Source organism: Erpetoichthys calabaricus, chromosome 6 (genome assembly GCF_900747795.2).
Source record: "Erpetoichthys calabaricus chromosome 6, fErpCal1.3, whole genome shotgun sequence".
Taxonomy (NCBI): domain Eukaryota; kingdom Metazoa; phylum Chordata; class Cladistia; order Polypteriformes; family Polypteridae; genus Erpetoichthys; species Erpetoichthys calabaricus.
Window position 1 is genome coordinate 188,159,999 of NC_041399.2, and position 24,270 is coordinate 188,184,268.

General features: G+C 36.9%; 1 protein-coding gene across 1 annotated transcript in view; it reads left to right on the forward strand.

Moving 5' to 3' along the window:
- myl13 (myosin, light chain 13) overlaps window positions 1-9,591 on the forward strand; it is a 54,645-nt gene extending 45,054 nt beyond the window's left edge. The window contains exons 4-7 of the mRNA XM_028804181.2: window positions 7,400-7,573; window positions 7,898-7,975; window positions 9,054-9,092; window positions 9,194-9,591. Coding sequence (XP_028660014.1) covers window positions 7,400-7,573; window positions 7,898-7,975; window positions 9,054-9,082 — 281 coding nt within the window. The 3' untranslated portion in view covers window positions 9,083-9,092; window positions 9,194-9,591. The remainder of the gene's footprint in view (window positions 1-7,399; window positions 7,574-7,897; window positions 7,976-9,053; window positions 9,093-9,193) is intronic.
- The last annotated feature ends 14,679 nt before the right edge of the window (window positions 9,592-24,270 follow it).

Sequence of the window (24,270 nt, forward strand, 5' to 3'; positions counted from 1 at the left end):
CATTTGATGAAGTCTAGAAGCCAGCTTGCCACCCATGGATCTATGCTTGTGTAGTCCTCACAGGTGAACGATGCTGTAGGTATGTCAGCTATAGAAGCATGTTCAGCACTACAATAAGTTGGGGAACAATCAGCTGGGAATCAATTACTTGATGCTGGTAGCTGCCTTTTGTTTTCGATCTCCAGAAAACTTGTTTGTCCTCCCAGGCGAAAGTTGCCGTAGGCACGTAAACTGTGTGATCAGCTGGGGTCCGATCAGCTGATGCAGGTACCTGACTTTTGTTTTTCGATGTCCAAATCTCTTGCATCTAAACTGGAGTTCAATAAGTCAGTCCGATTCAGAGATAATACACAACAAATAAACAAACAAACAAATAAATAAAACGGAGGATTTTGCTTTGCGCATTTGCTTCGCTCTCTCACCAGATTCTAGAGGTTGTTTAATCTTGCATATTGAGGGATTCAACGTCAAGTCAGTGATTCTAACAGTCCTCCTAGCAAAGAGAGCCTACCTATAATGCAACAGTGAGTTTTCTGGACATTTACAGCTTTTATTACCCCCTGCCCATCTGCCCTCACCATCCTGTGTTGACCAAATTCGACATCTGCCCTAAAAGAGTTAATGTTTTTCTTTGTTTTCTGCCCTTTGTCCAGTTCACAATATCCTAATCCTTTCCTAACTGACCACTTATGTTAGTGGAATAATTTTCAGGGAGGGTGAGCCATAGTGAAGAATTTTAGAAAACCTGAGTAATCTAGATCAAATGTTTTACTCTTTCCACCATATTACTTTAAATGTAATTACTCAAATGTTTACTATGGTGTTCCAAATCCATAACATTTTAAATACTCCTCTGGAAGTAGGAGTACTAGTATTGACTTCTTAATATGTTGTTCTTATATCTAGACGTGACAACCAATATTCTATTTGGTGTGCTCATTATTGTTCTTTTTTAATTTTTATTGACTATATATATTACAGATTTGAAAGGCATACAGTACTACATCTTAATCACTTTCACATTATCCTCTCCTGTCCATCCAGAGAGTAGAGAATGAAACAATTTATGAATTAATCATTCAAAGATATTGAAATATCCAAAAAGATAAAGTGTTTGTCATAAAAAGGCCATTTTTGTAATGTTATATAAAATAAGACATCAATATCTCACTGTGTTATGGTAGGTGGGTTGGGATACTTTCAGGTAAGCATGATTAGACGACATGCCAGCAAGCTACGGCACATTATAATAATACATTTTTCATTAAGCAATAATGTCCCAGTGAGTGCGTCTTCAATACAGCTGTTTTAGAATTAAGGATAATTGTGGGGCGGCACGGTGGCGCAGTGGTAGCGCTGCTGCCTCGCAGTTAGGAGACCCAGGTTCGATTCCCGGGTCCTCCCTGCATGGAGTTTGCATGTTCTCCCCATGTCTGTGTGGGTTTCCTCCGGGTGCTCCAGTTTCCTCCCACAGTCCAAAGACATGCAGGTTAGGTGGAACTGGCAATTCTAAATTGGCCCTAGTGTGTTTGTGTGTGTCCTGCAGTGGGTTGGCACCCTGCCCGGGATTGATTCCTGAAAAAAAAGGATAATTGTGATCCTATAGTTATCTCCTTTATAAGCAAACATTTTATTCTAATACAGTCTAAGTATGGGACACTCCCAGAGTATGTCTGACTCAATGAAGTAAGTAACTGGGTCTTAAACTGGATATTGATTTGATCAGTTGCTTTAATTTTCGTTTTAGCTTTCTTTGGGCTTTTGTCAATAGGTTCACATACAGTAAAGCATTTTGAACCCCAAAGCTTCTATTTCTGTCATTTGATTTTTTTTTTTTTAGATTTTCAGTGTTAAACATTTTTAGTATTCTCCAATGATGCCATTTTTTGGAATATCTATTGATGGTTGCTTGAACATTGTTAGGCAAGATCAACTGGAAGTGTGTGGTACGTGACAACACAGGGTCAAAAGTATAAAAATCAGTAACATACACTTCCTGATCATCTGAGATTACAGATACTATTACAAAGGCTTGTCAGTACTGTTTTTCTGGCTTTGATTTTCTGGTTAATAATTCTCTGCATGTGTTTTCCTGAACAAGAATTTTGGTTTTAGTGTTTTGGGTTAGACATCATGATTTGCTGACCTTAAAGGCTGATTTATACGTCTGTGTCAAGCCTACACTGTAACTGCACTGTAGCTCACATAGCTTACAGAGTAGCCTGACATGCACCTTCTCAAAAATGTGACTATGTGTCTCATCAACATAAGCTGTACACAGACATCTACAACACCGATTGGCCAGTTTGGTAACATTGTATTTCCTGAAAAGCATAAACATGGAGCAGATCGAGAAAAGACTTGTTGAAGTAGTTAAGAGTGTTTCTTCAATACAGCTGTTAGAAAATTAAGGATAATTTATATTATACCTCATCACAACACTACAAAGACAATCAGTTGGTGGGCAATACATGAAACGAAACATTGGCAAAGAGCAGTTTAGAAGTCGGCCGAATATATGAATAAGTGGAAAAACGTGATGGATAAATATGTCCACCTATGGAAGAAAATGTATAGCAAGAGGAGCTGTGATCCTGATGAGCAGAAACTGGCAATATTTTCTCATTCACTTTTCTTGTGTTCTACACTGACACTTAGTGTTTAGACACATGTATGCAGATCGGCACGACACAGAAATACAAACTGCTTTCGATGATGTAGCTGTCAATTTAGAAGTATAAATCAGCTTTAGGTGTTGAACTTGATCCGCTTTATTTTACTGTCTGAACACCTGATCGTTCCTTAAAACATACACCTTCACCTCTGGGTGGCAGAACAGATATATTTTGGATTATATTGTGACGTGTGAGTCACTGTCTTGCACCACAAAACATGAGGCCGTGTCTCAGTACATTAACAAAACCAGCTTTATTCAACTTGAAACATGAACAGCATGGTTATTTATTGCAGTGGAAGGTACCACTCTCCTATATACAGACATATCAAACGGGCACAGTCGGGGCCAGGTCAGTGGCCAAGTTATACTGTTCCCTGCATTTATAATGTTCCTTGCATCACCCATCGGCGACAGGCGTGTAAAGCATGATCTCAGTCGGCTCGTAATTGTTTCTGAGGTGCTACGCTGCTGCGCTACAAACCTGCGGTTGCCTCTGAGATGGATGAGCAGTCCTCCACAGACACGGCAGTCACTCTTCGGCATGCCATCCCGTTGGAGGGTCCTAAAAGAGTTCAGAAACCTCACAATGTGAATTGAGACAAACTTGTGTGATACAGAATCATGAATTCAGTTATACAAAGTTCCACACATACTGTATTAAGGAAGAGTAGATATTATCCTGGGTTGATTTAACATTCTCTGTTATAATTTATTGTAGAATTATATTTGTGTTGTTTTTTTAGTTTGATGCATTTCTCCATTTAAATAATGGATTGTATATTTTCATTTTGGAATATGTGTACTTTTTGTTCTTTTTTCTGACTCAGCATGTTTGGATGTGTTTTTCATTTCAAAAAAGTTCTTTTTTTTAATTCTGTCTCTCATGTGGTCTAATTTGTTACTCAAATGGATCAATTGTTCGTCTGTTATATTGTTTTGATACTTAAGAAACACAACATGTATACAATTGTTGCTACATGTAGAGCAAACTGATATAAAAGGGTAAAATACTTTTAGTATTATTTTTGTAAACTTACAGTACAGTAAGAAACTTCAAATCTGGCCCAAAGACTATTGGTGTGGAGTTCACAAACCTTCCTTGTTTCTCTGTGAAGTTAGTTTCCTCACACACCAAAGACAAGCATGCTAGGTTGGCTCTGAATTGGCCCAAAGTGTCTGTGTGTGTCAATGGGTACAATAATTGACTCATGGCTCAGCCGGGGTTGATTCCTGCCTTAGACTCAGTGCTTTAGGAAAAGACTTCAGCTCTCTATGGTGGATGGATGATTGTAATTCTGAAGTCATCATAATTATCCTATCTTCTTTCCTTAACAATACATTATTGCTTGATCTATGAAAATGTCTAAAGCAAAACCTTATCTAAACCACAGGAAAATATCATCAATAATTTACCCTACAGTAATTCATACCACCCTTTGAGCACGAGAGCAGCAGGTGATGGTCTAAAACTGATTTGTTTTGTCTTAGGGACCTGAACAGCTTGCCAGCATTTCTGGGTCCACAAGTTATTAAAGGACACTGAAAAACACAAAACAAATATATTTCGAGGGTCTTGCTTTTTTTTTCTATTCTACCTGCTGCTAATGTATGAACTAAGCTATGCCAATCTTATTTTTCTGACACTGAAAAAACTAGTGAGATGCTAAAGGCCAAAATAAAAGTCAAATAAACAAGATCAGTGCAAAATATACAGTATAATGAAAAGCAAAATCTTGATAGTCCTTCCAAAACAACCAGACAGTTGATAAAAATACCTATTTCATACTTAACTGATATTCAGAAATGAATGTTAAATTGGACGTATCTACAAGACACTTTTTATCTAGAAAAATCATCTTACTACAGCATTTTTCTCCAAGTTTTAAAAACAGAGTGTATTTTTACTGGAGTTAAAATGTCTGATACACATCAGAAATCATTCATTAGATACTTATTTACTTTTTGGCCTCCGCATTTATTCAATAAAATATTAAGCTAAAAACGAATGTGCTGCCATGCTTGAAATAGTCCCATGGCCTCAGGCTTTTTGCAGAAAGGCTTATCTTGATACAGAATATTACAAGCTGTGCATAAAGTGTTGCCTTTCTCATTTTTGTAGTTTTTCTGTAAATAACTTGCTTCTTCTGATCAATGAATTTATAAATAGCCAGGGACAGACTTGAACAAGAAGCTTAAACACTGGGATGTTTCCAGGATTAAACACTGATTACTTCAGCCAAAACTGAGATTCTTTGTCTCCATTTTGCTTCTGAACATTGATTTAATTATCAACAAGGTGAGCAATGACTGGATAACTGATCAAAGTTAACAAATCAAAAATTTCTGCTTTATATAAAACTGATTTGTAATTTGATAAACAGAAAGAGAAAAGCAATATGATGAATTCAAATAGAAGCTGCTCACTCTGGTAGTGCAACAGGACTGTTTGCATTTATCATCACTTCTACTCCGTCTGTGCAGGGGCTAGCCCGGCTGCCTCACAGTTCCAGGGTCCTAGGTTTGAATTCAACATCCAGTTGTTGTCCACATGGAGTTTGCATATTCTTCTTATGTCTATATGGGTTTCCCCCCAGTACTTAAATTTCTTAAACTTAAATAAAAACATGTACAGTAGGGTTTGGTTAACTTGCAACTCTATTTTGCCTTCATCTTCCAATACCCATAATGCCACCTCTCTGATCCCCCTTCACTATAGTCTTAGACAGGTAGAATTTCATCTGTCCCATCTGTGCCCAGGGGAATATATGACTTTTTACAGAAGCTCATAGATAAATAAATACGTAAATAAATATGCATGTACATTATGATCTGAGCACACACCAGAATGACTAAAAAAAAGAAAAACTTCTGACAGTCACAGTGAGGCATTATGCAGGTGTATTACTGTTAGTATAAAGGAGCATCCATAACATTTCCTGACACACTACTACTGAATAATTCGTTGGCTGAAAGTCCTAAGTTAGTGTGTCAGAGAGAGGATGTGCGGCATTGTTCAACTTGGCACTCAGTCTTGTTTTTATTCTCTCATTTTCTATTACCTCCAGGGGATCCAGAATGCATCCCATAACCGAGCCTGCCCTTTTATTTAACTTGTTTATTCTGTGGGCCTCTTTTGAAGTGATGTTAGCAGCCCAGCACAACACAGTGTATGTAGAAAATCACACTGGCTATAACAGAGTTGTAGAATATGTGAAAAATGTAATTTCCCAATTGAAATAAATGGGTTTGAGAATGCTATGTTATGTAAATTTCATTCCATATGCAGTGATGGTAAGATGATTAAAGTAACTGTCTGACCATATGTTTATTAGATTAATATTGTCACATGTATCACCATATAGTGAAACTATCGAACAGTGGAAAACTAAATTGTGCAAGGCATTGATCTATTTGCAGGAGAAAAAATATATAATAATTCATCAAAGAGAATAACTAACAACAAATACAGTACTTACAGTTATGGCTAATATTACTGAACACTAGGCAGTATCTTAAGTTGCATGTAATGATAATTTTTAGGACAAAAGCATTAGAAAGTGTGCAGTCCCTTTTATCTGTACAATTTCTGGATCCATTTTGTCCTTGACACAATTGAGGAGAGTAGCCATAACCTAATACAAAAGTTTTCAATATAACTGAAGACAAGCCATTCTATCAGCTAAACCAGTGTTTAGTAACAAGAAGGGGGGTGCCCCTTGGAGAATTGTGACCAAAAGTCCTCCATGGAGATTCACCAACAGTCATACCAGAATAATGTCCATTGCTTAAACAACCCACCACAATGCATCACAAGACACTTCGCAAACTATATGCAACCCTTTCTCATTTTATACAATGGTGAATCATGACCCTGCATGACCCAACAGGGTTTGGGTCATAACCCATACTTTAAGAAATTATGATCTAAACACTCAGTTTCAATTTTAACAGTTACTGTGCTATATCCACAGCTGCTTTCAATTATCATTAAAAGTTACTGCTCACTTGTAGTCCAGTTTGTTTGAAAACTGTAATACAATTCAACTATCAGACAGTGAATGTGGAGGTGGTGCACTGCCACAAATATGTGAGGGTCCATGTCACTGACAGGCTGGACTGGTCTAGTAACACAGAGGAGCTGCCATACATAAGAAAGGGCAGAAGATAATATTTTGATCTTGGGAGACCACTTGTTCAATGTGGGTAGTAGCAGCCTTTTCATGTTCTTTAACTCTGTGATGGCCACTGAGATTTTCAATGGTGTGATGTGTTGAGTAATTTCAGCCAATCGATTATTCAAGAGATGCATGTGAAGAAATGCTAATGGCCCTCCATCATACTGTACCTAAGGCAATATACCTTTATAATGCCACATTGCGATTGCTCTTCAAGTAACTGTAATTCTTTGTGTGTATTTGAAGACGTTTGTTACTGTTTGTTTGTCATATTTCTATCTATCTATCTATCTATCTATCTATCTATCTATCTATCTATCTATCTATCTATCTATCTATCTATCGTTTCTTTAGTTGCACTGCCATCTCCAGGTCTGGCCGTGTTTTAATACTGTATATTACCCACGTAATCAATGAATAGTATTTTATAATTTGTTTGTAAAGCGCGACTTCCAAAAACAGTAAAAATTAAATATTTTGAATAAATTGTACTATAAGTGCTCTTCTACATCTTATGTACTATTCTGTATGTATGTGTTTTTTTTAGAAATGGGGATAAAAATGTTGGATTTTGAAACGTTCCTACCAATGCACCAGCACATATGCAAATCTAAGGATCAGGGAACCTTTGAAGACTTTGTTGAAGGTCTCCGGGTTTTTGACAAAGAAGGAAATGGCACAGTCATGGGTGCTGAGCTTCGCCATGTTTTGGCAACTTTAGGTAAGGAATTCTGCATACATTTTTACTAGACTCACATTTTTATTGAAAATGGATGCAAATGTCTGTCATATTACAAAAAGTTGCAAATTTCATAAATATGAATAAGGTTTTAAGGAAAGCAACTTATTTAATATGAATTTCCCTTACTTTGATCATTTAAAATATATAAATTAAAAAGTAAAAATAGTAAAGTAAGTAAAATAAAGAGTTCTGCTGAGCTTGACCCGTTTTGATCTTTCTGGAACTGTAGTTTTTGCTCATTCTATTTTTATTCTATTGATTCATAAAATGTATCATAAAAAACTGAAATATTTTACAACACAGGCGAAAAAATGAGAGAGGAAGAGGTTGAACAGTTAATGGCTGGGCAAGAAGATGCAAATGGATGCATAAACTATGAAGGTAATAAGTCCTGAGGAAAGTGTATCATTAGTTACTCATGATAATTCTACAGTTAAACATCACTAATGTTTGGTGTTAACTGGTTTCACTTTGTTACCAACACTCTGATTATGAATAATTCTGACCCTGGAATGGTGATGACTTCAACCAGAGGAATACTGGAAAGAACAGTGATGAACTTTGAGCAGTATGTGTAATGTTCCATTCTTGGATACAACAAGCTGAACCTGCTTTAGTTAAATGTGAAATGTCTTTAAATGTAAACATGTGGCACAATTGGGTAGATCTGACCATAATCTGATCCATCTTACTCCCACCCACAATCCTGTTATTAGAAGGTAGTGGTTCTCTTACCATTAACCAAACCAGAGGTTCTTGTAAGTGTGTGAAGAGTCGTTTGTTATAATGTTTATATTTTTCCTTGAGTTATTAAAAGTCTTTAATTTCTTAACTTTTGGACAAATAAAGTATTGTCTATCTCTCTATCTATCTTAAAGTGAAAGACTGTATCATCAAGAATAAAAAAAAACACTAAAATAAGCATTAAACAATAAATAATTCAGAGTAAAGAGTATTAATTTGACAAAAATAGCCTTCAGGTACAATGTGCTTTGTTTGGTTGTATTATATGTGGTGACATGAAAGTAAAGGCAAAGACCGAGTGGCACAGTAAATCCAAGGAAGGCAATTGGTAAGCTAACAGTTAAAAATAAAAATAAGTACAGCACCAGTAAATAAAAGATGGATGGCATTTCCATCATCCTAAAACCAAAAGCAGTAGAATACACAAAAGTAGTGTAGCATAATTCTTAACATTGTTAAATTATGTAACAAACTTCCTGCACTATATTAGGTCACACAGTGAGCTTTTGTGATTATACACTCAGGAGAGTATCGCCTGCCTTTGCATGCTGTTTGGGATGGAGTTTTTTACTCAACATTATTTTATTATTATTTTATTTTAGAATTCAAATACTACAAACTGCATTAAAAAGGAATAGACAGACTTGCCAACAGATCTGTCTATTAAAAAAATGATTAATAAATGACTGTAGTAACCTGTTTTTATTTCTTTCAGCTTTTGTAAAACACATAATGGCTGGTTAAGGAAAGAATGGTAAGGACATTTTTTTGTTGTTTTTGAAAATCTGTTACATTTTTAATGATCCATATTTACAAAATATTTATGTTGAAATATATGCTGCCTTTTTATTTTAGAAATCAGACTCTGAAGACAACTTTTGTTGTACCATCCTGTTGAAGAAGAAATGTTCATCATACTGTAAATATACATCATAAAGGACACATATATAAGTGTTTTGAGAGGAAAAGTGGAAATCATGCAATATTTTTCTAATTGGTAAAATTAGATCTTATGCACTTATAATTTGATTGGAACTCCTTTAAATTTCAGAGGACTTTAATTAAATAAAAGTGTTTCCCAGTTACATCCATTACTTGCCAGTTTGTGTTTTATTTTCAGAGTTACATTATCATTTCTCCTGGGTTCAGTAGGTGTCTAATTTCTTTCTAGTCTTGCTGTACCTGACCAGTCTATTGAAATTCATGAAGTAATGAAAATATATTTTCTTCATTAAATAAAATCAGTTTCATATTTGTTGAATTTTCCTTTTTTATTCTTATGAAAGTATAATTCTCCATAATATTAATATGTAGTACACTAGTGATGTAGCCAGCATTAATCTCACAGTTCCAGTTCTAAAGTGAATACAAAGAAGACCAAGTAAAGAATATGATGGAGTAATTTAAAAAAATCTTGATGCCTCTCTGAGCCTTTATGGACTCTGGTTCATTTTTATGTCTAAATAATAGGGTGACCAGCTCACTTCTTACTGTATATTGTTTCTCAAAGCCTTCATCTCTCTTCCTTCCCTTTATTATCCCAAACCTTTGTATGGCTCACCACTTGGTCTTTATGGACAGCCTTGTTTTTTAAACCACAGACTTGAACTTTGGTGCACAGGTACTTGTGACTATATTGTAACTCAACTTGCTGTCATGAAAGTTTTGGCCTTGGGGATGGCTCAGGGTTGGAATCAGTGACAAGAAGTACCGATGTGCCTCAGTGATATTATGAGAAAACTATGCAAGTTGTATGTATTGTGAAGATTAACATGATTGTGTTTCAATCAAGAAATCTGGAATTTGTAAATGCTGTTGTCCACTGTAATTAGCATCCAAACTTAAGTATATTTTTACCTATTGCATGAATTCTCTTAATACATCTCATGGTTTCTGGGAGCCATAGTCCACACTGGCAGAAGTGGAAAGAAGGCAACAACCACCTGAGGTGGGGGTAATAAATGCCACTTGCTGTAAGCTAAGAACACAATTGGATCTTACTACTTTTCCATCATTCACTTAATTACTCATTTAAATAATATATCTGACAGAGGATCCATTTCTGTACTTTTTTTGTGTTTAATATGTGTTATCTTCTTAATTTTTTTTAGTTTTGAGTAGTTATTACAGCCATGCAATGCTCAAAACAATGTAATAAATTATTATAAAATTCAATCCCATGAAGAAAAATTTGTCATTTTAATGAAACTGTATTATTTAAACATATATTAAAATGTTTAATCAAGTGAACATGGATAAAATGTAAACTACTACTGAAAAAAACACTCACTTGGACTGTAGGTCCACCTAATTTATAAATGAGCTTTATCCATTACAGAGTTGCTGTAGTTCAGTCTAGTCCAAGCAGCCTTGTGTTTAAAGCAGAAACTACTTCTGGATGAGCTGTCAAAATTTGCCAAAGTGTTTTTCACAGTGAATAACACCGGTGACCTCGTTTGACAAATATTTTCAGGGAAATTCAACATGAGTCCGAAAATGCTATCTGTAGTATAACTGTCTAATTTGTTTTGGGTATGCGTGATGTTGTGACCTGCTCAAGCCCGATTTGGAAAAAAAACGCTTGCAGTGTTTTCATTTGAGGGATACATTTGCTAAATGTAATGAGAATATTAGAGGTACTGCCACTGCCAACCAATCTGCAGCTTTGCCATCCCTGTACTTAAATATAATTTTTGTTGTATTCCCCCCTAAATTCTGCAGAATATTGTCAAATGTAGAGTTTTATTTAAACTGTGAAATCATCACACAGAGTTTTTTTCAGCATTGTATATTTAATTAAATTTAACATAGGGCCAATATTTCGAAGTTAAGAAAAAAGTACCAACAAGAATAGCATTTTTATAAATAATCAGAGGAAGAAAGGTTATGAAATAATGAAATGAAATGGAAATCTGGCTCCAGACATTAAAAAAAATCTAATAACGAGTTTGCTGAGCAATTGATTGCCTGATAGAAATGACAAAAAATGGTACATTAGGACAGTGCAACTTAATCAAAGGAAGTAGTTACTCCAGCGGTCAGTGTATTAATAAATTAGACAGCTACAATTGAAGAACAAAGAAGATGAGGCCTAATGACAAAGTAATTATAGCATATGTAGAGGATGGATAAGCTTTTAGGTTTACTACTAATTGGGGCACTGGAAGGCTTTCAGCTCGAGCTTATTAATTGCATAACAGTTGCAAATGTTTTTTGGGTTTTTTTTTTTATCAGCAGAAAGCTAATAAGCCTTTTAAGTTACACTTAAGTATAAATATTTTTGATGTACAGAGAGAATTAGCTTTCATATACCTTGAAATAGTTTTATTGTCAGAGTAATATAATTACCTTAGAAATAGCCAGCACTAGATTCAATATTTATTACTTGTTAATGGAAGCAGTGCTTACCAATAGGTATTTCCAAAGCACAACCTCTTTTCAGTTTATCAGGGCAGATGTTAATGCCAAAGTATTTGTTCATTCTTCGAGTGTCAAAAGTGCAGTGTACTCCATCAGTGATGATACATTTTAAGTTGACCTAAGACTAATTAAATGATGACCAGTTGTTTTGACAGCATCGTGATGCATGCTGTACCATTTCCCCAAATTGCTGATGCCTCTGAGATTGCAACTTTTGGATTCAGTGCTGTTGCATTTTCATTTCTAGGTGTAGTCTTACTTTTTGCCGGCTCTTAGTCTTCATCAATGCTAGAGCCAGATCTTGTTTTCTGACAATATGTTTCACCTTACTCTTTTTTTTATGTTAACTAATATTGTCTAATTTTAATTTATGTTGTTATATTTTTTTATTTACTGTATTTCATTAATGTAAAGCACTTTGAGCTACTTTTTTGTATGAAAATGTGCTATACAAATACATGTTATTATTATTATTATTATTACCAGAGAAGCCAAACACCATTATGACTCAGACATGTGCAGTTTTGACATCTATGTCGCTGTTGACTGCTTCTTAGAATAAAAAAAAAAGAAGTGTTCTACCATTTTAGAAATGAAGTCTCCTCTGCTAAGATATTTATGAGTAATCATTTTGGATACTTCAGTAATATGTTCTAATGGACAAAAATGGATGATGATGCAAACATGCAAAAAATAATGAAAACTAGTGTTGTAAGGGGTAGATTGTTTTTTTAAATCCCACAGTTCAAGGTTGATCAACTCATCTATTCATCCATCTACAGTGACTTCAGAAAGTAATCACGCTCCTTCATTATATTTTTACATAAAATATTTCCTTCATCAAACAACAATCAATACTGCAGAATGACACAACAAAACAGGAATGTATGATTTTATAATAAAAACAACTGATTTATCATATTGACTGAAGTTTTTAGACATTTTGCTCAGTACTTCATTAAAGCAACTTTGGAAGTGATTAGGGCCTGGAGTCTTCTTGGGTATGATGCAACAGGCTTCACACACCGGGATTTAGGGATTGTCTGCCATTCATATCTTCTCAAACTCTGTCTTAATGGAATGCAGATCGTCAGTGGACAGCTGCTTGCAGGTCTCTGCAGCAATGTTCAAGTGGATTCAAGCCACACTTGTGTTTTCTTTTCTTTGTTCTTTGATAATCCTGTTGGAAGGTGAACCTTTGGCACAGTCTGAGGTCCAGAGTGCTCTGGAGCAAGTTTTCATTAAGGATATGTTTGTACTTTGATCTCTTCAGCTTTCACTTCTCTTAACCCTGACTAGTCTCCTAGACCCTGCTGCTGAAAAACAACCCCACAGCATTACGCTACAACCACCACACTTTACTGTAAGAATGGTATTGTGCAGCTGATGAGCGGTACTTTGTTTCCTCCAGATGTAATGCTTAGAATTGAGGCAAAAAGTTCAATCTTGGTTTCACCAGACTAGAGAGTCTTGTTCTTAATAGTCTGAGATTGCTTTAGATGCCACTCTGAAAACTCTATACACTGGCTTTATATGTGTTGCTTGGCCACTTTACCATAAAGCCTAGATTGGTGGAGTGCTGCACTGATTATTATCCTTCTGCAAGGTTTTTCCATCTCCACACAGGTTCTCTAGAGCTCAGCCATAGTGACCATCAAGTTCTTGGTCATTTCTCTTACCAAGGCACTTCTCCCCTTGCCTTATTTTGTCCAGGCATCCATCTCTAGGAAGAGTTGTTGTTGTTCCAAACTAATTCCATTTAAGGATTATGGAGGCCACTATGTTTTTGGGGTCCTTCAGTACTACAGAAATGTTATTGTAGCCTTTCCTCAATACGATCTTGTCTCTAAATCCTGCTGGCAGTTCCTTTGATCTCATGGCTTGGTTTTGCTCTGATAAACATTGGCAACTATGGGACCTTCTACAGACAGGAGTGCACCTTTCCTAATCATCTCCAATCAATTGAATTGACCACATGTGGACTCCAAACAAGGTGTACAAACATCTCAGTGATGATCAATTAAATGACACCACAGGCAAATTTAAAGTGTCTTTGCAAAGGGTCTAAATACTTCTGTCAATATCATATTTCTGTTTTTAATTTTTAATAAATTTGCAAAAATTTCCAAAATCCTGTTTCGCTTTGATATTCTTTGGTTTAATACAGATTTTAAATCATAAAATTACAGAGATGAAAATAAAACCAAGTTAGTGGAGTAGCTCATGGTTCTTTTCCAACCTTCTCCTGGTAATAACTCTGTGAAACAATGAAAGGTGTCCAAAAGAATCAATGAGAAAATGGAAATTGAGCAGACTATTATGTTATGCCCTCTCAGGGTTGGTAGCGAGATCCTGCCCCAAGTGGAGGAGTTCAAGTATCTCGGGGTCTTGTTCACGAGTGAGGGAAGAATGGAGCGTGAGATCGACAGGCGGATCGGTGCGGCATCCGCAGTAATGCGGGCATTGCATCGGTCTGTCGTGGTGAAAAAGGAGCTGAGCCGCAAGGCGAAGCTCTCAATTTACCAGTCGATCTATGTTCCTACCCTCACCTATGGTCATGAGCTATGGGTAGTGACCGAAAGAACGAGATCGCGAATACAAGCGGCTGAAATGAGTTTCCTCCGCAGGGTGTCTGGGCTTTCCCTTAAAGATAGGGTGAGAAGCTCAGTCATCCGGGAGGGGCTCAGAGTAGAGCCGCTGCTCCTCCGCATCGAGAGGAGTCAGATGAGGTGGCTCGGGCATCTGATCAGGATGCCTCCTGGACGCCTCCCTGGTGAGGTGTTCCGGGCACGTCCAACCGGGAGGAGGCCCCGGGGAAGACCCAGGACACGCTGGAGGGACTATGTCTCTCGACTGGCCTGGGAACACCTTGGGATTCTCCCGGAAGAGCTAGAAGAAGTGGCCGGGGAGAGGGAAGTCTGGGCATCTCTGCTCAAGCTGCTGCCCCCGCGACCCGACCTCGGATAAGCGGGAGACAATGGATGGATGGATGGATGGTTATGTTCTTTTGTCAGTCTTCTTTGGATTTTTATTTTTTGTCTCTTTTATATGGTTATGAGTTTTTTTGCATTTATTTCTTCAGTTTTTATGTATGAGAATTTGTTGATATTATTGTTAATCTTTTACAATTTTGGCTGCCATTTTGTTTGCCATTGCTGCTAAAATCTTGTTGATTCACTTCCCTTTCACACTCCATTTACTCAGCTCTCCATGTCAACAAGAAAGATAATGAATAACAGAATGGCATTAATAATATATATTTTGCTGAAATGTCACATGATAATACTGTACATCTAGGGCAGTAGGTATCTGCTAAGAAAGGTTATTTTGATATATGGATTTAATGGAAATATGGTGACATTGTAGAAAAAAGAAAATATGTCATTATTAATGCTCCAGTGAGTGAGACATTCTAACGCACCAGTTCCGCACAGCTATGGAGAATGAGGCATGCTGCTTTATGCAAATGAAAGCCATCTGTAGAAGCAAAGAGAGGGAAGAAAAGTGCAGCAAAGGCTCAAAGAAGACATATTCAGCAAGCACGCTTTACACTATTGCCAGGCATTGTGACTGTGACTATAGACACATTTCTCCTGTTAATTTTAATCTGGACCCTTTTCTGAGAAATGTGTTGCCAAGACAGGTGTTAGTGTTGTCAAACCCTTAAGGAGCAATATTCCTTTCTTCCTTCCTTTCTACACCCCACCCAAAAAAAATAAAAAACTCCCGAACTCAAATACCTGTTTTAGTAGATTTTGCTATTCTGAGCTCACATGTAAAATGTAACATACTTAAAAGGAAACTCAACTACTTTGCTTATCATTACCTCTTGTGAGGTTATATTTGCATAATCTGTGAAGCAAAATTCGGGCAGCTGGACAGAATGCATGTGGTCAAGCGTGCACTTGATCTAATGTGTACAATCATATGTGACAATAAATTTGAGACTAAATAAAATGCTGTATTATCCTTTTTTCAGTACATATCCTTGCCCTTTTGAAAAAGCCAACACTGTTGTCCACGTACATATTGTAATTAAGTTCTCAATACCAATCAGCATCTGCGGTGGGCTGGCAACCTGCCTGGGGTTTGTTTCTTGCCTTGCACCCTGTGTTGGCTGGGATTGGCTCCAGCAGACCCCCATGACCCTGTAGTTAGGATATAGCGGGTTAGATGATGGATGGATGGATACCAATCAGCATTCAGTGTTAAGCACTCTGTCAAGTTAAAAAATAAATTCAAAACAAAAGGGAAGAAAAAAAAATGAACCAATGGAGCCTAACTGTGATGTAACAGAATGAAGATACATTTTTTCGATAACTGATTTAGAGAATGTTTTTCAAGATGAGTTAGAATAATAATAATAATTTATAATAGGGTCCAGATTAAAATTAACAGGAGAAATGTGTCTATAGTAAATACAACAAGTTTAACCAAAATCAAAGATGAGACAAAAAGATGGACACTAACATAAGCGCTGTAATATAGTGAGACAGTGAAATTATTTCCCTAAAGTGGCTAAGAAAAAGAAGAAAAAAAAACACAGCAGTTCCTAACTTTGATTACATTCAGTGTTTGCCAATTCCTTTATTTGAACTTGGTGAGCACTAATGAAATCGTCTGGAGCAGCACTCTGGCTGATGTGAACTGTAGTCCCCACATCACCATTTACCACAAAGTTGCAGATAAGATGAGGGAATAAATATTAAATACATTTTTTTTTGGATCAGTTGTGCTAAACTGACTATGCTCACAGTCACAATGCCTGGCAATAGTGTAAAGCGTGCTTGCTGAATATGTCTTCTTTGAGCCTTTGCTGCACTTTTCTTCCCTCTCTTTGCTTCTACAGATGGCTTTCATTTGCATAAAGCAGCATGCCTCATTCTCCATAGCTGTGCGGAACTGGTGCGTTAGAATGTCTCACTCACTGGAGCATTAATAATGACATATTTTCTTTTTTCTACAATGTCACCATATTTCCATTAAATCCATATATCAAAATAACCTTTCTTAGCAGATACCTACTGCCCTAGATGTACAGTATTATCATGTGACATTTCAGCAAAATATATATTATTAATGCCATTCTGTTATTCATTATCTTTCTTGTTGACATGGAGAGCTGAGTAAATGGAGTGTGAAAGGGAAGTGAATCAACAAGATTTTAGCAGCAATGGCAAACAAAATGGCAGCCAAAATTGTAAAAGATTAACAATAATATCAACAAATTCTCATACATAAAAACTGAAGAAATAAATGCAAAAAAACTCATAACCATATAAAAGAGACAAAAAATAAAAATCCAAAGAAGACTGACAAAAGAACATAACAGTCTGCTCAATTTCCATTTTCTCATTGATTCTTTTGGACACCTTTCATTGTTTCACAGAGTTATTACCAGGAGAAGGTTGGAAAAGAACCATGAGCTACTCCACTAACTTGGTTTTATTTTCATCTCTGTAATTTTATGATTTAAAATCTGTATTAAACCAAAGAATATCAAAGCGAAACAGGATTTTGGAAATTTTTGCAAATTTATTAAAAATTTAAAAACAGAAATATGATATTGACAGAAGTATTTAGACCCTTTGCAAAGACACTTTAAATTTGCCTGTGGTGTCATTTAATTGATCATCACTGAGATGTTTGTACACCTTGTTTGGAGTCCACATGTGGTCAATTCAATTGATTGGAGATGATTAGGAAAGGTGCACTCCTGTCTGTAGAAGGTCCCATAGTTGCCAATGTTTATCAGAGCAAAACCAAGCCAGTATACTATAGTATACTGCAGATGTTCTATCAGATGGTTGTGGCGAGTGCCCTCTTCTACGCAGTGGTGTGCTGGGGAGGCAGCATTAAGAAGAAGGATGCCTCACGCCTGGACAAACTGGTGAGGAAGGCAGGCTCTATTGTTGGCATAGAGCTGGACAGTTTAACATCTGTAGCAGAGCAACGGGCACTCAGCAGGCTCCTATCAATTATGGAGAATCCACTACATCCATTAAACAGTGTCATCTCCAGACAGAGGAGCAGTTTCAGCGACAGACTGCTGTCACTGTCCTGCTCCACTGACAGACTGAGAAGATCATTCCTCCCCCAAACTATGCGACTCTTCAATTCCACCAGAGGGGGTAAACGTTGAACATTATTCAAGTTATTGTCTGTTTTTTACCTGCATTTTTTATTACTCTTTAATTTAATATTTTTTGCTGCTGGAGTATGTGAATTTCCCCCTGGGATTAATAAAGTATCTATCTATCTATCTATCTATCTATCTATCTATCTATCTATCTATCTATCTATCTATCTATCTATCTATCTATCTACTGGAACAGTTGGTGGTGATCGTGCAGAAGAAGAAAACATCAATTTACAATATCCCGAAGAATATCTACAACTGCAATTCCCATGAAAATAACAATCTGTTTAAATCGTACATCTGTGTTCCCATACGCAAGTGGCAGAACTGCAAAGAGGCTAGCATGTAGTGCAGGCCCGGAGGTTGGCGAGCGAATCAAGCACTATATTATACTACTATAATATTGCATTCCCCCACCCCCCCCCCCCCCCATGTGAAAATATGACTGATTGTAAACTTGAAAACAAATTTTTAAATGATCAAAACAAAAACACACATCTGAAGCTGAGCTTAGTTTGGTTTGCTTGCTATTGCTTTTGTTTCACTTCCCATTGTTTTCTATTTTGTATGTTTATTTGGCCTTTATTTAAATTCTTACTGGTTCCATTTTTTAGATCCCCAGTTTCTCTGAGGCAAACTGTTGTTCCCATACACTAGGCCTGGTTCAATTTGTGTATTGCTTTTAATCTATACCCTCCAAAACTTTGTAATGGTTCAAGATTACAAATCAAAGAGTTACATTCACATTACATGATAGAATTGAAGCTATCATATTCAGGGGACGTGGTACAAGGTTAAATTATATTTATAGCCAGAATTCCCATTATTCAATTAATTACTTGTTTGAATTCAAAAGAATACAGTTCTCTGTAAAAATGTGTCTTCCAGTAGCCATCAACACAAGCCAAGGTCAGTTACTTGGAAAAGCAGGAATTGATCTACAGCAAGAATGTTTCAGTCAAGGGCAATTATAGAGTGAGAGTTCAAAAGTAAGCTGCTCCAGTGAATGAATAATATTAGTCTAGAAAAGTACTCGGTTAGTTACGTAGTACTTCTAATAACTCTGATTAACAAGGCATACAGCACAACAGTATTACGAGAATATGCAATTAAAATTAAGTATTTCCTGATATTCACTGCATATACTAGGAAACTAATTACAATAAAGAAGCTGGCAGCCTGATTTGGTTTGGCACATCAGATTTCCACATTTGAGTAGATGGCAGGTGTTGTTTAAGTTAAATATTCTTATGGTGTAAACAGTGACTTTAAATTTAGTTTAAATTTTATTCAGGTGAAATAGTTTCCTGTTGCACTCAAAGGGCTTTATCTGTGGACAGGGAAATTGGCTTTAAGAAAGGTAGCACATAGCCTTGAGACAAAAGAAACCAAGAAATTGTACATGCTGTTCATATCCAGAGGCTAGCAGCAGAATGAGTGATTTAATATTGTAAAACTTGCTTGTCCAAATGTTTTGTCAGTCTCTGCACTTGTCCACCTGGAAGTTTAATATGTGTTTGCAAGTTTGGGTTAATACTGGTCACCTCTGGCTGCAGTAACGCTACAATAATTTTATAAAGGAAGGTTTCCTAACAATAGTTCTAGCCAGTCTTTACCATTAGTAATCTCTTTTTTAAGCAATGCTTGTCAATGGGAACACTCATCCAAAGTACTTGGTATAAAAGTTATTGGTGATGAAGTGCAAGGAGATTAACACACTTAGAGTGACACTGTGAGAAGGTGTTAGGAATTAAACTTATGACCTTGTAGATTCAGAACCCTTAACTGTTAGCCAATGTTGCCTGTTCTCACCTTGGTTTAAAAGTTATGCTTTCTTTTAAGAATTATTAGACTATATATAAATACATGTGTGGGTTCAGATCTCAGTTTGGGAACCATCTACGTGGATTTTGAGCCCTCCTTCCATATCTCAAAGCAATGCAGGTTAGGTTAATAAATGAAGGCAACGTGAGGGGCTTGAGTAAGCTCTGTGATGGACCAACACCCCATGCAGGTTTATATCTTGTCTGCCTTAATACTGCCAATATATGTTTTGGTTTGCTGTAACCTTGTATTTAAATTTAGGGGGTTTGAAAAAAAAAAAACAAAAAACAAAAACAAATGTAACTGTGTATAAAACATTATATTACATGAGGCAAAGCAAAAAATGCTCTATTATTAAACAGAGAATGTTTTTTTTAAATTTGTCAAAAATTTTGATGTGATGGATATGTGACAGGTGTCTGGTCACACTTACAGGTAATCTAACGTAGACACCATTAAAATATCCGACTATGCCACCCAGTTTTATTTAGAGACTGGGAACTCCTGAAATTTACCAATAATAGCACACAGGTTTCTTTAAATTGGGCGGTGAGTTAACACACAATGAAAGACACCACAATAATTTCAGGAAACAGCAACAGTAACTTCTATTACACCAGACAATAATAAGTATATTAAAAAGATAAATGAACATAAACAAAATCTAACAATATCAGGAACAAAATTCCTTTTTTAGAAAGAAAAGCACACAGTCCATACTCTAAAAGTCCATAAAAAACAAGGTTTGGAGGATACAACCTTTAGTGGTGCAGAGTCCAGTTTCGCACTGTGTTACCCCAACACTTAATCGTTCAATTGTCCACGGATGCACTCTGTCCACCTGACACTCATTTCCCAACAGAAGTTGTGTCAAATTGTTGAATCCCTGTCAGCGTCTCTACGTCGTTCCTTTTTTTTTTTTTCCACTCTGGGCTCCTTGTGTTGCTGTGACCTTGGCACGCCTCATTTCTCGTCTGTCAGCTTTGCTTGGTCCTTTCATGCGGCTTCCTTCTCTCGCTGAACCCACATCCGGCGTCTCCTTGTGGAGCTGTCTCTTCCTCCCTGGAAGTGTTGCCGTCCTTGTGCCTCACGTCGTACCAGCCAGGTACCCTCGTCTGCCTACGAGCCCCTGTGCTCTGTCTGAGTGTCTTGCAGTGTTCACAGTGGACCGTCCCTTCCTCTTGCCTTCTCCTACCCAGAAGTTTAAATCTCCTTCAGTCCCTGCCATTATCAGTTCTGGATAATCGGTTTAATCAATGGCACATCTAAATTTCCTGGGTTTAACAATTAATGAAAACACAAGTTAACAAAATGTATTGTTACCAACCATTAAGGAGTATAGATCTGCTGATTAGAAACCAATATTGTCAAACATGTTAATTTCAGGTAAATACAGACATCCTCCAATGAAGGAGTAGTTCTGTTATCACAACTTGGTATTGTTTGTAATCTCAACCAGCCAAAGTGACTCCTTTGCAATACAACAAATACCTACATCCTGCAGACAGCCTTTTAACTTCTCACCCCCCAGTCCCAACAATGGGTGCCTAATGGAACCACCCAGTGCACAAAAAATGTCCCCCTCTGACAGATATGTGATACTAATTTCTTTTTTAAATATTTTATAATAATTCTTTAATAAGCTCGACAAATAGTTAGGCCAATGTATTTTATTTCATTGAATGATAATTTGCATGACATTAAATATACACATTTTGTTAAAACTGCCTACATAAAAAAACATTACACTATATTATACCTCCATTTGAAGAACTTCACTTTAAAAAACACTACTGAAATATGGGGTCTACAGAAAATTATGAAACCTGGTCATAAAAGCACCTAAGACAAATAAAAGTAAGCAAATGATTTACTTTAGTTAGATACACCACACTCAACCCACAGAAAAAGGAATAAACAAAAGCTAAATAATGGGAAGAAGAAAAATAAACCCAGCGGGCTCACTGTGCTTGATGGGTTAGGTTTTGTCTCTTGTGTCAATCCTGTTGGGGAGCATCAATTAACATACTCAAAAATGATCCAGGAAAGAAAACCGATGAAGCAGCAAGGATTGTATTAGAATAATCAATTTGTTTAACAGTGAAGCAGCACCTCCAATATAAAAAATAACACGCACAGATTCGCATACCAGCAAGGCACACATGTCTGTGAGTAATTCAGAAATGAAAAATGTTGCTTGAATAAGTGAATAAATAAAAAACATTGTAAAATCCAGCCATGCTGTCAGAATGTACTTAGATTTAGATATTAGGAGAAAATATGAATTAAAGTGATTGTTACTTTATGTGAAAAGAACAAACAGTGTCTCCATAATGTTTGGGAGAAAGACACAGTTTACCTTGGTTTACCCTTCTGCCCCACAGAATAAAATTACAAACCAAATGATTGGGACGTTATTAAAGTGCACATTGCCTACTTTAATTTAAGGGTATTTGCATACATTTCAGTCTCACCATGCAGAAATGACAAGACTCTTTATACATGGCCCTCTTGTTTTAGGGCACCACCATGTTTGGGACAATTGGCGTACCAGGTGTTTGTGATTCCACAGGTGGGTTTCATTGCTTAATAAAATACCTAGGCTTGCTTCTACCCTTTGAAGTCATATTTGCCATTGTTCAACATGAGGGAAAGAGTTGTGCCAATGAAAGTCAAAGAAGCCATCATTTGGCTGAAAACAAGAATAAAGGAGACATCGATAAAATCTTAGGATGACCTAAATCAACTGCTTGGAATATCATTAAGAATTAAGAACCCACTGTTGAGCTCAGTAATCACAAAGGGACTGCCAGGCCAAGGAAGACCTAAACTGATGATAACAGAAGAATCCTCACTTTGGTAAACAAAAACTTAGAAAAACCTGTGAGACAGATCAGAAAATCAGAAACACTGCATAATGCAAACCGCTAGATAGCCACAAAAACTGGAGGGTCAGATTACAGTATGTGAAAAAGTACTTCAAAGAGCCTGCAGAATTCTGGAAAAAGGTCTTGTGGACAGACAAGACAAAGATGAACCTGTATCAGAGTGACGGCAAGAGCAAAGCGTGGAGATGAAAAGGAAATGCCCAGCATCCAAAGCATACCACCTCATCTGTTAAACATGGTGGTGAGGGTGTTATGGGTTGGGCATGTATGGCTGCCACAGGTACTGGCGCACTTATCTTCATTGATGTTGGAACTGCTGACGGAAGTGGCACAATAAATTCTGAGGTGTACAGAAAGACCTTATGTGGTCAACTTCTAGTAAAGGCCTCCAAACTCTTTGGATGGTGTTTTATCCTACTATAAAATAATGACCGAAAACATACTGCTAAAGCAACACAGGAGTTTTTCAAAGCCAAAAACTCAAATCAGATGTATGTTTTTATTCTATAATAGTAAGAATAACAGAGCCTGTAACAGCTGGTGTAAATTTATGGTACTTGTAAAGGTTAGTGTTTTTTAATTTTTTTTTTAATTCAGTTTAATTCTCTCAGTCACATTCATGCTTGCCCCGATCTGACACTGCTGTTTTCAAATAAAGATGTGCTATAACGGAGGTGAACTCAGATGAGGGCGGGGGTTCTACATCAGAGTAAGAGATCAGAAGCCCTCTCCGCAAGAAACGTCCACTTACATATAAGAACAATGCAGCAGCACCAGGCGTAAAGGCGAAAGATGCCACCATTTGGATGCTGCAACAGGTCTGGCATCATCCTGCCAGTCAGTCTGCCCCACACCTGTCTTTCAAAGAAATAGCTGGGCTTACAGAGCCTGCCAAGGTATCGTGCAAAGCCCTGCTTGTGACTATGTTTTGTGATGGTCTTTATATAAAAACATTTATATGTTACTTATATAAAAGCCAGATCGGATGTTATTTACCTTGATTCATTTACTTATCTTCCTACAGTGTAAAGCCAGAAGTAGACTGCAGCGCTTCCTCTGTTTGATTAACACAGCATGCTGACGCAGTATATGTGTACTGAAGTGGCTTTAGCTGCAGGTGGAAGCGCTTGAGGCACTCTATGCATCTGTGTTTGATCTTATTCAGGAAAAGATCCCTGTTGCCCCACGGGAGAAAGACTTTTCAAGACTGAGGTCATAAAGCTTATGAAACCGTTTCTAGACAAAGGCAGAACCATAACAACAGTTGCATAGAGCTTCCACCTGCAGCTAAAGTCACTTCAGTATTAATTCACATCCACAATCATTCTCAGTCACACACACCCACAACAACAACAACAACATTTATTTATATAGCACATTTTCATACAAAAAGTAGCTCAAAGTGCTTTACATAATGAAGAAAAGAAAAAATAAAAGACAGAATAAGAAATTAAAATAAGACAACATTAATTAACATAGAATAAGAATAAGGTCCGATGGCCAGGGAGGACAGAAAAAACAAAAAAAAAACTCCAGACGGCTGGAGAAAAAAATAAAATCTGTAGGGGTTCCAGGCCACGAGACCGCCCAGTCCCCTCTGGGCATCCTACCTAACATAAATGAAATAATCCTCTTTGTATTTAGGGTTCTCACGGAGTCAC